At 42.7% G+C, this 15944-nt stretch overlaps 1 protein-coding gene across 2 annotated transcripts in view; it reads left to right on the top strand.

The window, feature by feature from the left end:
• LOC139478575 (uncharacterized) overlaps window positions 1-15944 on the top strand; it is a 44012-nt gene that overhangs the window by 14585 nt on the left and 13483 nt on the right. For both annotated transcript variants that reach the window (XM_071261114.1, XM_071261112.1), the window contains 12 exons: window positions 2079-2162; window positions 3025-3160; window positions 3834-4004; window positions 4758-4985; window positions 5714-5829; window positions 7381-7420; window positions 8465-8562; window positions 9563-9674; window positions 10512-10696; window positions 11835-11945; window positions 13332-13412; window positions 15343-15466. In XM_071261114.1, coding sequence (XP_071117215.1) covers window positions 2079-2162; window positions 3025-3160; window positions 3834-4004; window positions 4758-4985; window positions 5714-5829; window positions 7381-7420; window positions 8465-8562; window positions 9563-9674; window positions 10512-10696; window positions 11835-11945; window positions 13332-13412; window positions 15343-15466 — 1486 coding nt within the window. The remainder of the gene's footprint in view (window positions 1-2078; window positions 2163-3024; window positions 3161-3833; window positions 4005-4757; window positions 4986-5713; window positions 5830-7380; window positions 7421-8464; window positions 8563-9562; window positions 9675-10511; window positions 10697-11834; window positions 11946-13331; window positions 13413-15342; window positions 15467-15944) is intronic.

Raw genomic sequence — 15944 nt, 5'->3', positions numbered from 1 at the left:
CTACCCTAACATGGTGTGAGCGACATCCATGATGTCGTAGATGTTCATCAAGCAAGGTGATGAACTTCTGCTTATTATCCTTATTGGAAAGAAAGTCCTGCTTCTTTCCATCGAAGACCATAGAGTCTGAGACTTGTACAGAGGCCCAACTCGTGATCCTGCTCTTCGCTGTTGCGTTGTATCCTTTTTGCTTGGACCGCTGAGATAACCATCAAATACCACGACTGGCTTACCACAGCGTCTATTCACATACTTGACATACTGCTAACATATCTCATCATATTTTGACCCTGGGCTTCATATGATTCTGTGAAGCAAACTCCTCCATCTAGGACATACTGCACATCTCCAGGCGGTATGGACATTCTTGAGGCATCAGACTCCAAATTGCATCAGCAAGTTGAACCTTTTTTGCTGGACGTGGAGTGCACTTATTCTGGAATACTCATATTGGAATGCTTCTGAATGCTGCTGTTTTGACGTGTTCCCGATGTTATAAGTCTCTGAAGGAGCAGCTGGATTTAAGACGTTCATACAGTTTGGCCCTCACTCTATGAAGGTTCATACTCCAATGAACTCACACAAAGTGAAAGTCAATTCTTATAATTTTTTTATCACAGTTTCTTACCTCAAATGATGTAGGCCAAAATCTAAACACAATTTTATTTTAAACACAATTTGATTTCTGGAGACGGTCAGTGTCAGCCTAGGCACGGGTTGAGTCGATACCACGATAGTTTAGATGTGTATTTCTTCGTTTGTTCATTAGGATACGCCGCAGCGAGGATATTAGTGAACAATCATGCAGTCACCCTCTCTTTCTCAATGTATACTGAAACGCTGAGACCAAGAATAAAGGTTCTAAATGATCAGAAAGAACGCTTATGTATGTTTTCTTGCTAGGGAATTCCCAGGGCTTTCCCCAGGAATGTGGAAGTAGTCCGTCAGTTTTTACGCCATTTTATCGCGAAAAACGTATGAACGTCAAATTGTGTCGTTCATACACTTATGAACGTCAATTTCGCGGCCACGTGACCGACCTCTCGTCCAATGGAAAAGCCGTATATCGTGTAAACTTCAAATTAAAAAAATTATATCTATTTGAACCAAACTTGGAACATGTATTATTCAGGGCTTGAAGTGGTGCCTTTTGCTATTTAGGAATTTAGATATGTTTTTCCTGTTTCCATGGCAAGAAGTTTGACTTTGACTACATCTTTAAAACAAATAGGTATTCTTCTTTGAAACTATGCACACATATGACCAGTTTGTCATCTGGGGCCTTTTGCTATTTAGGGATTGTTAGAATTTATATTTTTTCTGTTTCCTTGACAACAAGTTTGACTCTGACTGTTCATGTTGGTGTGTACCTGACATAGAAATACAAAGTTCCGAATCCTAATTCCATGGTATTGTTTCGATAGCTCAATGAATACTCTTGTAAATATCAGATAATGTGCCAGCTTGATCCTTCTTCCTGAATGTATATTGAAGAATCCGAGGTAGTTCCTTGTAAATACTGTTATAGTCAAATTCATTGACACCCCCCCCCCCCCCCCCCCCCCAAACATGGGTGTAGACACCAGAATTAAGTCTCGACCTATCCGAGGTCCCGAGATATAGCCGGCACAATTAGTTTGAATGGCGGCCATTTTGAATATATGCAAATTAGGCACTGTTCCACTCCTCCGATTTTGGTAAACTTTTAATATGTTGTTAAGTGAGCAATTCCAAGTTGTATGCAGGTAAAATGGTCTTTGTTGCAATTTGTTTGGGGTTGACCCCCTTTTTGTCATATTTTAACTTGACTACACCCACAACCAAAAAATATATAAATGCAGTAACAAAATTATTATTTGAAACAAAGTTATGAAGAAAAAGTGTGTTTGAGCATTCACCCCAGAAATCATATACCAGTATCGGTGAAACGGATTTCGGATTTTGTATTTTATTTACAATTTCATATTGAAAATAGAGACTGCGTCCAGTTTAAGCCCGCTACTATCTCTCTATTGTTGTCTGTCTGTCTGTTTGTTGGTGTACCAGTCTCAATGTCTCTTTTCTCGTATTTCCGTCAGGAAGGATGGTCGGACGATCCCAACGTCGGATACAGCACATACCAGACCGGCTTTCCCTTTCGTCTGGAAATAACGGCTTTGGATGTATGTGACCTTTGTAATTGTTGAATGAAATATATTTTCTTGTAGGAAACAACCCAAATGTAGGATAATTTGAATTACGTTTTATTAATGTCGTCGTGTGTTAACGCCATTTCAACTTAGCGACCCTCATTCTCTCGTCAAAGAAGAGGTAAGGTGAAATGGGGTTTAACGTCGCGTCCAGGTTTATTGCACTCATATAGTGACATGCATGCATGTGTGTGTGGCTGCTTGAACTTGTCCAGACCAATGCCGATTTTATAGTGCTAGCATGCCGCAGTTTAAAATAAATACCCCACCTAGACACAGTATACTGACTCCGAGACGACCAGTCCTTGTTTTAGCCCCTTTATGCCGAGCAGGGTAACAACAAATACCATCTTTAACGTCTTTTGGGGATCGAACCCCCGACCTTCTGCTTTCCGGGCGGACGCTCTACCATTAGACCACCGAGGCGGTCTCTCCCATCAGAGCGGGAAGGAGGGGCATCGGTTGCTCTGTCGTTTAAGGCACCGCAATTCGCTGTGCAGAATTGCGTCTCTGATTGTGGGTTTGAATTTATTCGCCTCGATTATTTCTCCAGGTTTGTCGGCATCAGTTTTACCAAAATGGTAAACGTCTAAGGCCTGCTTATCACCACATGACGTTGACACGCCGTGGAACTGAAATACTGCGCTGTGACAATATGCAACGAAATTTAGTACCCACAATCCGTTAATCCGGAAAGTTGTTAATCTGTACTCTTTCTAGGGAACGGAATCGTCCGGATTAACAAGGTTTCATTTCTTCATCCTGACTCAGTTCTTCGACCGTATCATCCGGATAAATAAGGTTTCATTGAATTGAGTTTGCACGTTGTTTACAGGTGGGCTTTCACGTGGTTTACAACTTCTTGGATTTTGTGGCAGACAGTCCATCTCTAAGCGTGTTCGATATTTCCGACTGTTTTCCTGACACGAAAAAACTAGGTTTCACAGTTCAGTTCCAACTCCTGGGCGAAGGTTAGACTAACACTTAGTAGTTTATTCAAACATTTCTTTAAAATAATTGTCGTTTATCTTTTTCAAAATAACCTGTTCTGCTCTGTTTACATAGCAAGGTGTGTGTGTGTGTGTGTGTGTGTGTGTGTGTGTGTGTGTGTGTGTGTGTGTGTGTGTGTGTGTGTGTGTGTGTGTGTGTGTGTGTGTGTGTGTGTGGTGTTGGAGGGCACGGTTGACCCAATCGTCTTGGGCGCCGCAATTCGCTGTGCAGAGTTGCGTCCCTTGGGAGTAATGGTGACAGCCCTAATTATTGTCCGATGTGAATGTATGAACGTCTCAGAGGTATCATATGGGACGCTGTCATATGGACGAGGTTTAACAACGCGAGAGTGTTCCTGACACCATCGAATAACCGTTTCTTAACTATTTTATCAAACATAGTTATTATTCTACTCGTTAAGGACCACCCGATCCTTTCGGTTAGTTAATTTGTCATGCTATAAATTTATTTCTGGAAGTGTCTAAACTTAACCATAATTAACACTGGTTAACTGGTTAATCTAGTCAGCCCTGCTCGTCAGAAACGTGGTAACCTCAATTTCGTATAATCGAACGAACGTAGGGATGTACTAGATATGTGTGATGATCACGTGATCCAGCGGTTGCCATTATATTCTAGATGTTTCCTTCTCAGCACCCAAACAGTTCAACCGGGACAAGGAGGACCTTCTGATCCTGAAGTCACACCTGACTTTCATGGGGGCCATGGACGTCAACCCCATCCGAATAGGGCGCTTGAGAGTCGAGTACGACAACACCAACGTGTACGTCAGCGCGACGTTGGTGGACCGAACACCCCCAGCTGGTAGGTCAAGGTTGATTTGGTTGATTGGGTGGCGAGGAAGACGTATCGGGGAGGGCTGGGAGTGAGGGTGATGACGTGGAGAGAGGGGTGAGACACAACAGCGAGACACAGGGGTAAAGAGGGTGGGGGTGGGGGTGAGGGTGGGTGGAATGGGGTGAAAGGCGGTGGGGAGTGCATGTGACCGGGTTGAGAGGGGTGAGACACAACTGCGAGACACAGGGGTAAAGAGGTGGTGGAAGTGGGGTGAAGGGCGGTGGGGAGTGAATGTGACAGGGAAAAAGGGACACTGTATTCTAATACCCGAATTTATTCCATGTCAATAATCAAGTGACTACTTTAAGGCAGGTAGCAAGTTTATCTTCATATTGAAAAAAGATACATTTTAGAGTAGGCACTCGCCGTATCTTTGTCAGCTCAGTATCTAAATAGACCAGCTTTGGGTTATCAGTCCCTCGGTTGTCCATTCTCTATGTGTTCTATGTGTAGGTACATCTAACTACATGAAAAGGCAGCTGCTCCAATTATTGTTGAAGCTTTTGCAGAGTTGCGTCCATTAGGCGTTCCAGAAGTCACGTGTCCGAATTCCAGATCCACTCTGAATATGTATCTCATACACATGCTCGTTGTTTTTTTACCAAAGTGTTAATGTCTAGGATCTGTATCACTCCGGGCTGTGACGGAAATACTGCTAAAACATCGTTCATCGATTTTGTAATCGTTGAGAATTTTCTAATTTCAATTTGTACATTTTAGCACAATTCACGTACGTTCCAAAGTCGGAGATCGAAAGGACAGACGACATGGTGTGGAACAACATCTCGGATCCTATAACATGCGCCGGCCTGTGTGTTTCTAACGAAGCTATCGTGTGCCGCAGTTTCGACTTCTGCCCACTAGACGGGTACAAGTGTAAACTAAGCAAGGCTCATATTGGAGACGGGGCCTCTGTTCTCAAGCAGAGTGCATGTGACCATTTCTCCCGTAAGTGTTGTAAATAAAGCGAAATAAATCCCTTCCCATATCCTATTGGAATCTCTGCAGTCGATAGTACGATTCCGACTGTTTCGTGATCATGTGTTTATTGATCACTATCAAATAGTGAAGATACCAGGACCCACTTGCACAAAGCGATCTTAGCTCTAAGATCGTAACTCCCATACTTTAACATAGGCTTACAATAGTTGTAGCGCTAACATCGCTTTGTGCAAGTGGGCCCAGGTGTTCGCGAAAAGGTGAGCTTCTCCTGCCACACCGGTAGTACCCGTCACAAACACAAGCAAAGGCAAGGTAATTTGTTCACCTGAAAAAAAACAAGGGAACATATGATACAAGTCAAAATAGGGAATTGCATCGGACAACATTTTTGTCACTGATGCTCGTGGATCGATGCTCTTGATGTCAGTTAGTGGTCTGTCTTGTCCAGACTGGATTAAATTACAGACTGCTGTCATAAAGCTGGATACGTGACTCATAATACGTGACTTTTTAACTCATCCCCTGGGGCAACACGCGGGTTGCTAATCGCTGTAAAGAGTTGCCTCCCTAGTTCTTGCCAGGATCCGCTGATCGTTTTTTTCAAATCCTAGCCTAGTGCCGATTGATATAGTTTGCTTGTCAACACCATATCCGTCTTTCTCTATCCAACTATAATATGACTAAGACTTCTCCTGCCTTTTCCTCTATATCCCTTGTTCCGTGTGCTATCACAGGCACCGTGAACCCTGAGACTGCACACGAGAAGACGATCTCAGAAGCCTACGGCGATATGGCAGATCTGGTGTACCAAAACCAGGTTCAGATCGATATACCGGAAGACGATGGATCGGTACGTATTGCCACTCCGGCCCAGTATTCCGAAATCTACATTCAGTCAGCAATGGGAGTAGTGATATTGCCTGGATTCACCTTAACCGTGTTACGCCATATCCCACCGCTAGAGCCACACAATGAAGTAGAACACACACTGACCACCGCAAGGCCACACAATGAAGTAGAACACTCACTGACCACCGCAAGTTCCACACAATGAAGTAGAACACTCACTGACCACCGCAGGGTCACACAATGAAGTAGAACACACACTGACCACCGCCAGGGCCGCACAATTAACTAGAACACACACTGACCACAGCAAGGGCCACACAATGAAGTAGAACACACACTGGCCACCGCTGGGGCCACATAATTAAGTAGAACACACAATGACCACCACCGGGGTCACACAATGAAGTAGAACACACACTGACCACCGCCAGTTCCACACAATGAAGTAGAACACACTGACCACCGCTGAGGCCACACAATGAAGTAGAACACACAATGACCACCGCTGAGGCCACACGATGAAGAAGAACACACACTGACCACCGCCGGGGCCACACAATTAAGTAGAACACCCACTGACCCCCGCCAGGGCCACACAATGAAGTAAAACACACAGTGACCACCGCAGGGCCACACAATGAAGTAGAACACACACTGACCACCGCTAAGGCCACGTGCACACAATGAAGTAGAACACACTGACCACCGCCGGGGCCACACAATGAAGAAGAACATTCACTGACCACCTTCGGGGCCACACAATGAAGTAGAACACACACTGACCACCGCCGGGGCCACACAATCATCAAATCTCAAAAATACACGGTCTCCTTTGTGTCGTCGGCAGCTAAATTTCAGCCAGGTCGAATTTAGGGGTGCTGAGAAAGTCATTCTTAACATGTATTACTGTTGAGGAAGTATTTCAAACCAACTGCTACATAAGTACAACTTTTAAATATCGGTTATAAAGTTCGGTTATTTAATAATGTTTGTAGGAGACATATATTCGTTCAGAATGTTTTTCCAAAATTAATTCTACAACCTGGGCATGTGACTTGATTGAGTGCAAACATGCAGCAGGTTGAAACTTTTTGAAAGGCTATGTGTTTTGAACCGTTCTTTTGAACTTGTCAAGACTATGATTATTTTAATCTTGAACTGTAGTAATATTTGTTACATTTAGAACAACCTGTGACGAATGTTCTACCTTGTACCCATGTGTGATTACGCATTCCATGAGAGCGCCATTTTCAAAGCGTAAAATGGTAAAATGGAGATAAACCTTCTGTGTTTTGAAATCTGATGTAGTCCCATTGTGGATTAATACCTCTTATTTATACATTTGAAACTTTTGGCTAAAAGCTCGGCTCAAAATAAAAATAAGAGGTATAACAATCTACATCAGAATTCAAAATGCAGAAGGTTAATCTTCTAAATGTATGTTGTGACACATGTGGGTATATACACACGTGGCAATATTAATGTATCATAATATTTCTATATCGACCGGTATATAACACAATTTAAATGGTTAAATTGTTTCTCTGCCCAGACCCGGACATACGGCGCCATATATACATCCATCGACTTCGGTGAGTTACACACCATGATGCTTTATCTGCTATGATTACATGTGGTGAGACCCGTGTAGATCCGGAGTAGTATAGGTCTTCAGCAACCCATAGTTGCCGTAAAAGGCGACTATGTTTGTCGTAAAAGGTGACTAACGGGATCGGATGGTCAGGCTCGCTGTCTTGGCTGATGCATGTCATCGTATCCCAAATGCGTGGATCGATGCTCATAATATCAGTCACTGGATTGTCTTGTCCATACCGCCGTCATATAGCTGGAATATTGCTGAGTGGCTAAATATGAAACAAACAAGAAATGGCTATTCGAAGGCATTGTATTTGATACGAGTATCTCAGGCCACATATATTAATGTGTATCTCACAACAAGCGACTGTTTTCTGCCAAGTTTGTAATTGTTTGGTCAACTCCTGTTTACAAATGCATACTTTTGCCCGGCAGTTTATGACAATCCTGTAGTGCATCGTCCGTTAGTATGCCTTCAGCTGTAAGCGAGAATATTACATACATTTCTCATAGATTCGATATTCACGCTTATAACACACTTGGTGTTTTTACCAATTCTGTCTCTGCTGATCGTTCAATATGGACATGTTGACATAATTATCATAGAGTTTTATTTATTAATTATATGAGCTAGACCTGATATGACATACGTGTATGTACTATTGGAGACTGAACTTCGCTGTGCAGGTTTCCGTCGCTTAGGCGTGCCAGAAAACTGTACGTGGGTTCGAACCCAAGATTTCCAGTGATAGTGGTTTTTTAATTATTACCAGCTCGTAACCGTCTCATTATACACACTCACCCACTAACTCACTCACTCACCCATTCACTCACTCACTCATTTGTTCACTCACTCATACACACACTCACTCATCCACACACTCACTTGATCACCCAAATCCCACAAAACAACCAGCTCACCCACCCACTCACTCACTCACCCACCCACCCACTCACTCACTCACTCACTCACTCACTCACCCAAACACCCACCCAACCACCCAGCCACCCACTCACTCACTCACTCACTCACTACGCAGGCTACACGGATTCAAAGCCGTTGCCCTCGATGCCGGAGCAGTTTTCCTACAGAATGGAGATCGTCATACCAAATAAGAAGACCACCACCACTGTAGATGTAAGTAGTGAGGCCGGATGATAATGTTCATATAAAACATATTTAAGTGTTGAGTCCATGATATTTAAGTATACTCTACTACCACAATGGCGATAGTTGCTAAAGCAATCACCCCACTTATATACGAGGTGTTGTGAATGCGAAATTGTGGCCATCTGGTGACTTGCAAATACGGTTAAAAATACCTGCATTTGTATTTCGCTGAATGCATGTATGACGTACGTTGTGTACAAGCTCTCAAATGAACTCAGGGTCAATACATAAAATTCCTTTGGCTTGTTCTGCGACGTGGGGGCACGGGTGGCCGATTCGACTGAGGCGCCGCAATTCACTAGTTGTGTCCCTTGGGCATGCCAGAAACCTATGATTGTGGATTCAAATTCCGGTTATTTCCCGGGTTTGTCAGCACCATACCTCTGCTCATGGGTTTAACCAAAGTGGCAAACGTCTGAGACCCGCGTCACTTCTGGATTTTCTCCACATTAAGCTGACAAGCCGTGATATAACTGGAATACTGTTAAAATACTTACATTATGTGACGTCGTTGTCCATTAGAGGTATTAAGTCAGTCACGTCAACGACTTATCCGTTATGCATGAGGCACGTTTGAGCTGGAGTAGTGTATGAGTATGGCTTTACGCCGCTTTTAGCAATATTCCACCAATATCACGGCAGGTTACACCAGAAAAGGGCTACACACATTGTACCCATGTAGGGAATCGAACCCGAGTCTTCGGCTTGTTGAGCGAACGTTTTAACCACTGGGCTACCCATCACCCCCGTTTAAACTTGAAACGCTCGCCTATAAATGGATTATCCACTCCAAGAATATTTATTACTCTGTCCTTAGTAACTAATCGGGAAATCAGTTAATACGGAGAGGTTTAATACGCACAGTATCGTTCTGATTAACGAGGTTAAACTTTGGCTGACTTTTGCAGTGCCTATATGTTATCTTCTACCAGAATTGATATATATGTTTTCTTGATTTCGGCGTTAGGTTTGGTATGATTCCAAGTACAAACTGGCTCGGTACGACACCCGCGACGTCACCAGTCCTCCTCCCTTCTACTCACCGTACACGATGACGTATGTACACGACTTCAACACGGGTATGTAGATTAACGCTAAATCAAACAAGAATTATTATGTCGGTAACCTTGCAATGCTGGGGTCTTCTGGAATCAAATAATGGTCAAGTTTATTTGGGTCTTAAACGTGCGAAGGTGCTGTTGATTTCAAGCATTAATTTGAAAAAAACCATGCCTTTGAACAAGTCCGAGAGAGCAATTGTTTCGCCGTTCCGGCGCAGTGATGACCCAGCATTACACAACTGCCAAAGGTTAATCACCATATCACGTGACCGACGTTTCTATTGTTTTTAAACAAACGCGCCTTTTCTGAACCCAGAGCAGAGGGGCTTGATGGAAGTCGTTGAAGGCGCTTGGCCTATTGCTTTGCATAATTAAATAATTAGATATATGTATGATACTACACCTGCAGTAGATAGGTGCATGAATATATATCTTTATACAGCAAAGTTACCGTATCGATAGTTCAACATGGGCTTCGACGACAGCACGTGGAGCCGTACAAACAAATTTAAACAAAGGAGAAATACGCAAATGGAAATAGTTTTTCACGTTTTAAGGTATTTTCTCAATGAAAGTTAACCATTTCATGACATATGTTTATCTAAGTGTGTAGGTTTATCAAAAGTGAATCGGATGAAAAACATGTGTTATTTGTTGAATGGACTGTGTAAGATTTGACGAATCATCTTATCTCGCTGGCCATGGCCCGTGGCAGAGGTACCACGTCTGCCAAAAGGAACTCCCCTGGGTAGGAGTGAAGCGTGGTATGTCAAATATTAGAAAATGTCTCGGCTTATCATAAAGACGGATGCAATGTTTTGATCAGGATTAAGGAATTACGTCACTTCCGTTCAGGTATCGCCTACAACATAGACCAGGTACAGGGAAACTGCACAATCACCCCGATCAGCGCGGCGTCAATGCAGCCTGATTTTAAGAAGGACAAGGCTGCGTTCACCAACAACGGAGCGTTTGTGGTTCAGATGAAGGGACCCCTGGAGATGTTTGGACTGAACTACCAATATAAGTATGCTGGGGAGGTAAGATATGGGTTATCACTATGGCAACCGTTATGATAAATATACAGGACAGGAAAGATAATTTATGCGTTATCACTATGGCAGTCGTCATGATGAATATTCAGGGGAGGTAAGATATACATTATCACTTTGGCAACCGTCATGACACACATTTTGGGGAGGTAAGATTCACGTTATCACTATGGCAACTGCCATGACAAATTCGTGAGCTACATCTCCATGGCAACTATAAATGTGCATATGCAAGGAGGGAAAGATATACTTTAATACTTACAACCGCAATGCCACACATTCAGTAGAGAGGTGATATACATTATCCCCATGATAACCCTCACACACGCAAAGAATTTAAGATTTATGTGCGAGCTTTATGGCCCCCATCAGTATTTGTTGTGCTTTGTTTGTTTGCTTCATTTAACCCCGCACTCAGCAATATCCCAACAATATGAAGGCGGTCTGTAAATATTTACCTCCGGACCAGACAATCCAGTGATTGACATGCGTATCAATCCACACAATTGGGATTCGTGGACATGCAAACACCCAAGTTATACTACTCAATACCTGAGGGTGATACTGGGCTATTCCGTAACAAGAGTAACAACTGGTGACCTTGAATTGTGTACGTTTCCAAATTTGACGCATCAGTGACAAAAATGATGTCCGATTCAATTCCCTAGTTTGACTTGAACCACATGTTCCCGTTTTTTCAGGTGAACACTTGACATGCCTTTGCATGTGTTTTTGATGGATGCCACCGGTGGGGCAGGATACGCTCACCCTTTCGTAAACACCTGGTATCATTACTATTTGATAGTGATACATAAACACATGCTCATGATACAGTCGGAATCGTACAATAGAGTCTGCTTTATGCAGAGATTTCTATTGGATATGGAAAGGGTTTTGTCTTAGTGTTTACTTCATCAACTATAAATGAATCTGAACACTCTCCAGTTGCATGGCTATGTGGAATACTATTCGTAGGGTACCATATCAAGCCACGTCCACACACATACAGGTCCACACTCAGAATATCCCTATCAAATGTTGAGTAGAATACAAATGATAGCATCGACCATCGTCTACAAACCTACAAGTAATAGGATGATAGTCCACTGTCAGGTGTTGGTTTCAGAAAACAGCAAGGGGTATTCTGTGTGACGTGTTTGAGACAGCGGTACCTGACTTTAAGATGCCAACCATGAACAAGACGACGAAGGCTATCTACCAGTACTACTTCCAGTCGGTGAGTGTAGCGGTACAGAGAACATATACACATCCTCGGCAGTAATGTTTTGTTTGTTTGTTTGTTGTTTAACGCCGCACTCAACAATATTCCTGATGTATGACGGCGGTCTGTAAATAATCGCGTCTGGACAAGAATATTGCTTTAAGCAATTTTCCAGCAACATCACGACGGGGGACACCAGAAATGGGCTTCACACATTGTACCAATGTCGGGAATCGAACCCAGGGTTTCGGCGTGACGAGCGAACACATTAAACCACTAGGCTACCCCACCGCCCGGTTTTGTTGAAGACCGTTGATGGTTAGAGACAGTTTTGTTGAAGACGTTGAGATTTTGTTAACGGTCATGACGAAACAAATGAGGGGAGATGCTGCTGTCTGGATGACGTTCGTGTGGATGAGGATGTTGATTTGTGATGATACTGAACTGCTTTGTATTTGATAAGGCAAGTTATTGAATGCACAGATGACAAAGTAACATGTTAATTGTGCTGATATTACAAAGCCTATTATGGCGATGAAGTTTGTTTTATTTGTTTGTTGTTTAATGCCGCACTCAACAACATCCCAGCTCTATGACGGCGGTGTGTAAATAATCGAATCTGGACCAGAAAATCCAGTGAATGATATCATAAGCATCAATCTAAACATTTGAGACACGATGATATGCATCAACCAAGCCAGCAAGCCTGACCACCCGATCCTGTTAGTCGCCTCTTACGACAGGCATAGTCGCCTTTTACAGCAAGTATGGGTTGCTGGAGACCTATTCTCACCCCGTCGATGAAGTCTTCATTGGAAGACGTTCGTTATGTTCAGAGAAGAATACTTCTTGTTGATGACCTTGTTTTTTCTGGAATGTTCAGAGTAGAATACTTCTTGTTGATGACCTTGTGTTTTCTGGAATGTTCAGAGTAGAATACTTCTTGTTGATGACCTTGTGTTTTCTGGAATGTTCAGAGTAGAATACTTCTTGTTGATGACCTTGTGTTTTCTGGAATGTTCAGAGTAGAATACTTCTTGTTGATGACCTTGTTTTTCCTGGAATGTTCAGAGTAGAATACTTCTTGTTGATGACCTTGTGTTTTCTGGAATGTTCAGAGTAGAACACTTTCTTGTTGATGACCTTGTGTTTTCTGGAATGTTCAGAGTAGAATACTTCTTGTTGATGACCTTGTGTTTTCTGGAATGTTCAGACTAGTATACTTCTTGTTGATGACCTTGTGTTTTCTGGAATGTTCTGAGTAGAATACTTCTTGTTGATGATCTTGTGTTTTCTGGAATGTTCTGAGTAGAATACTTCTTGTTGATGACCTTGTGTTTTCTGGAATGTTCAGACTAGTATACTTCTTGTTGATGATCTTGTGTTTTCTGGAATGTTCAGAGTGCGTGGAACATGGTGGCGGACGGAAGCAATGACGTCACGAGGGAACAACCCATCATGGCACACGTCATGGCACCTGAGGTAAGTACGTCACTATTAACGTGATACATCCACATAACGAAAGAGATAAAGATAGGCCAAAAGTCATACGGTGGCCCAAATCGCTGCGCAGAGTTTTGCCCCTTAGCTTGCAGGATGTGCTACTCGTGAACATATTTCTCCCAGCCCATGTGTAATAAAAGGTGAAACAAACATATTCTATGTCCAAATTATGTTTCCTACAATACTTGACTCATCCCCAAAAGAAATGCCTATGTGGTTCTCAAGATATCCATTCTGTGACTTGTACGTTTGGGAGATTATAAAGCTAAACATATTTCATCAAGCGTTAAGATATGAGTCTTGAAGTGAAGGTTCCGTCATTATCTCAAGCCCGGCAGTCGTAAAGCCTAGTACCATAGGCCTGAATGAAAGCAGGGCACCTCTTGCCAAGGAACCACGTGGCCACTATACCATGTTGAATGACCGTCTGTTCCTCTTGAAGAGCTTGGCGTAATTTGCCGACATTCTATTGGCCATGGTTGACGATGACGTAAACGTCTGTAAAGCTTATCTCACAAATGCTCAACTGGGTTGACCTTGACGGCCACGGCAGTACGTTTATGACAAAAAATCAGTACAGAGTCGTGTTGTGTGGTGACGAACATTGTGATGCTGAAAAAAGGCGCCTGGTACTTGCAGAGCCGGAACATCAGGTCTCGTCATGATAACGCACACCTGTTAAGTTGCCCTGGATATGAACTAGATCCGTCCTTTGCCCATAAGAGATGGCTCCCACTTCCTCAGCCGATTCTGTCGACTTCTTGTAAGCAACTGCCGGGATAAAGGTCATTGCGTACGGATCCGCCCATCTCTTTTTTGAAGAGTGAAACGTGTTTCGTCACTAAACCACACGCTACGGCAACGTTGGGGAAGTCACTAATGATGTAATCGTGCCCAAAGTCGGGAAAATGTGCTTTTGGCAACGCTAAAATACATTGTCACTGAAGCTTGTGATTCACCAGACCACCAATAGCGCTATGTCTTACATTATTACTGAGTCTCGGAGCGACGAACTCCAAACTTCACATCATTAACTGACAGATCGTGAAAACAAGTGTCATAAATGTACCCGAAAACCCCATGACAGATAACATGCACGTAAAATCTGCTTTTCAGTTTCCAAAGACAACGAATCATGCAAATGTCAAAGGTTACCCGACACCTGTCGTTGACAAAATCATTTTATGACATTTTATCAGTATAAAGGAGCAATAGACTTCACTGCACTTGTGCAGAATGGGTTAATTTCAATCCACAAAAATTTACTTTTCACATTGTGAACATCTTTGCGGTTTTTTTGTATGTAAAGTGTGGAGTACAAGAGAATTTGTGAATGTCAACTTCTTAATAATGAGAAACACTGTGTCGTTCTACAAATTTTCTTCCTTATGTGTGTCAATTCTAAATGCCTGTCAAAGACTTGACATATACAATGTACATTCTGTAAAAAATATCGATAACCTCATACTTCTTCCGACATAATTGTGACACACATCTGATGCATGCTACACATTTTTTAGATGATGTTGCTACATTGTTTTATTAAATGATGCTAATTCTTGGTTTATCATCACCATATGTTCTTTGAGGTAAAGTCTACGATACTTTCGGCTTTCACCCCAGGAGAAGCTGACATACAGCTGAATGCTTAACGGCGTTAAAACCACGTCACTTATAACAAGCGACTGATGAGTGAGTGAGTGAGTGAGTGAGTGGCTTAAACACCGCCTTGAATAGTCGTTCAGTTCACGGCGTGTCAGCTTAATGTGTGAGGAAAGCTCGAAGTGGATCAGGCGTCTTAGACGCTTACCAGTTTTTGTCGTGCTAGTGGGACGCGAATGGTGCTGACAAACCTAGAAACATGAACATGACGAACCGCAATTCGAGGAACTAATGAATGTGTCCACAGATTAACCTGTTCATGGTGTATAACATCTACGACTTCGACGACGAGGACCCTGGTATGTCCGTCTTTGACATCAAGAACTGCTTCGGCGCCGACCAGCGACACCGTTTCATGGTCACCTTTAATAGTTAGTAGATTTTCGCTTGAACCATTTTGTAGTTAGGTGACATTTTGTAGTTAGGCGACATTTTGTAGTTAGGCGACATTTGAAGCTGTAGGTGTGTGCAATTGCAAGGTGATGGTAAAGCAGGGGTGATCTCTGTTGGTGGTATCCGAGAGTCCGCTCTCAGTGTCGCCCTTGCATTATACTGTTAACGACCCCCTTTGGTTTTGTCTACTGGCAATCCTCACTAGGACTCATGGGTGAACATTCAGTTCCTGGCCTGTCAACACTTCACCGTTCCCGAGAATTCCCCCCAAATCGTGAATATGTTGCTTTGTGCTATTTCAAACTTAAGTATCTTTCAAACTCTATTAGTGCTGTTATACTAAAACATAGATTATGATGATGATGATGATGATGATGATGATGATAATGATGATGATAATGATGATGATGATGATGATTATTATTATTATTATTATTATTATTGATAATTCCTATT

Source organism: Haliotis cracherodii, unplaced genomic scaffold, assembly GCF_022045235.1.
Source record: "Haliotis cracherodii isolate W230 unplaced genomic scaffold, xgHalCrac1.p SCAF_4, whole genome shotgun sequence".
NCBI lineage: Eukaryota > Metazoa > Mollusca > Gastropoda > Lepetellida > Haliotidae > Haliotis > Haliotis cracherodii.
This window is presented reverse-complemented; position numbering and strand designations above follow the sequence as displayed.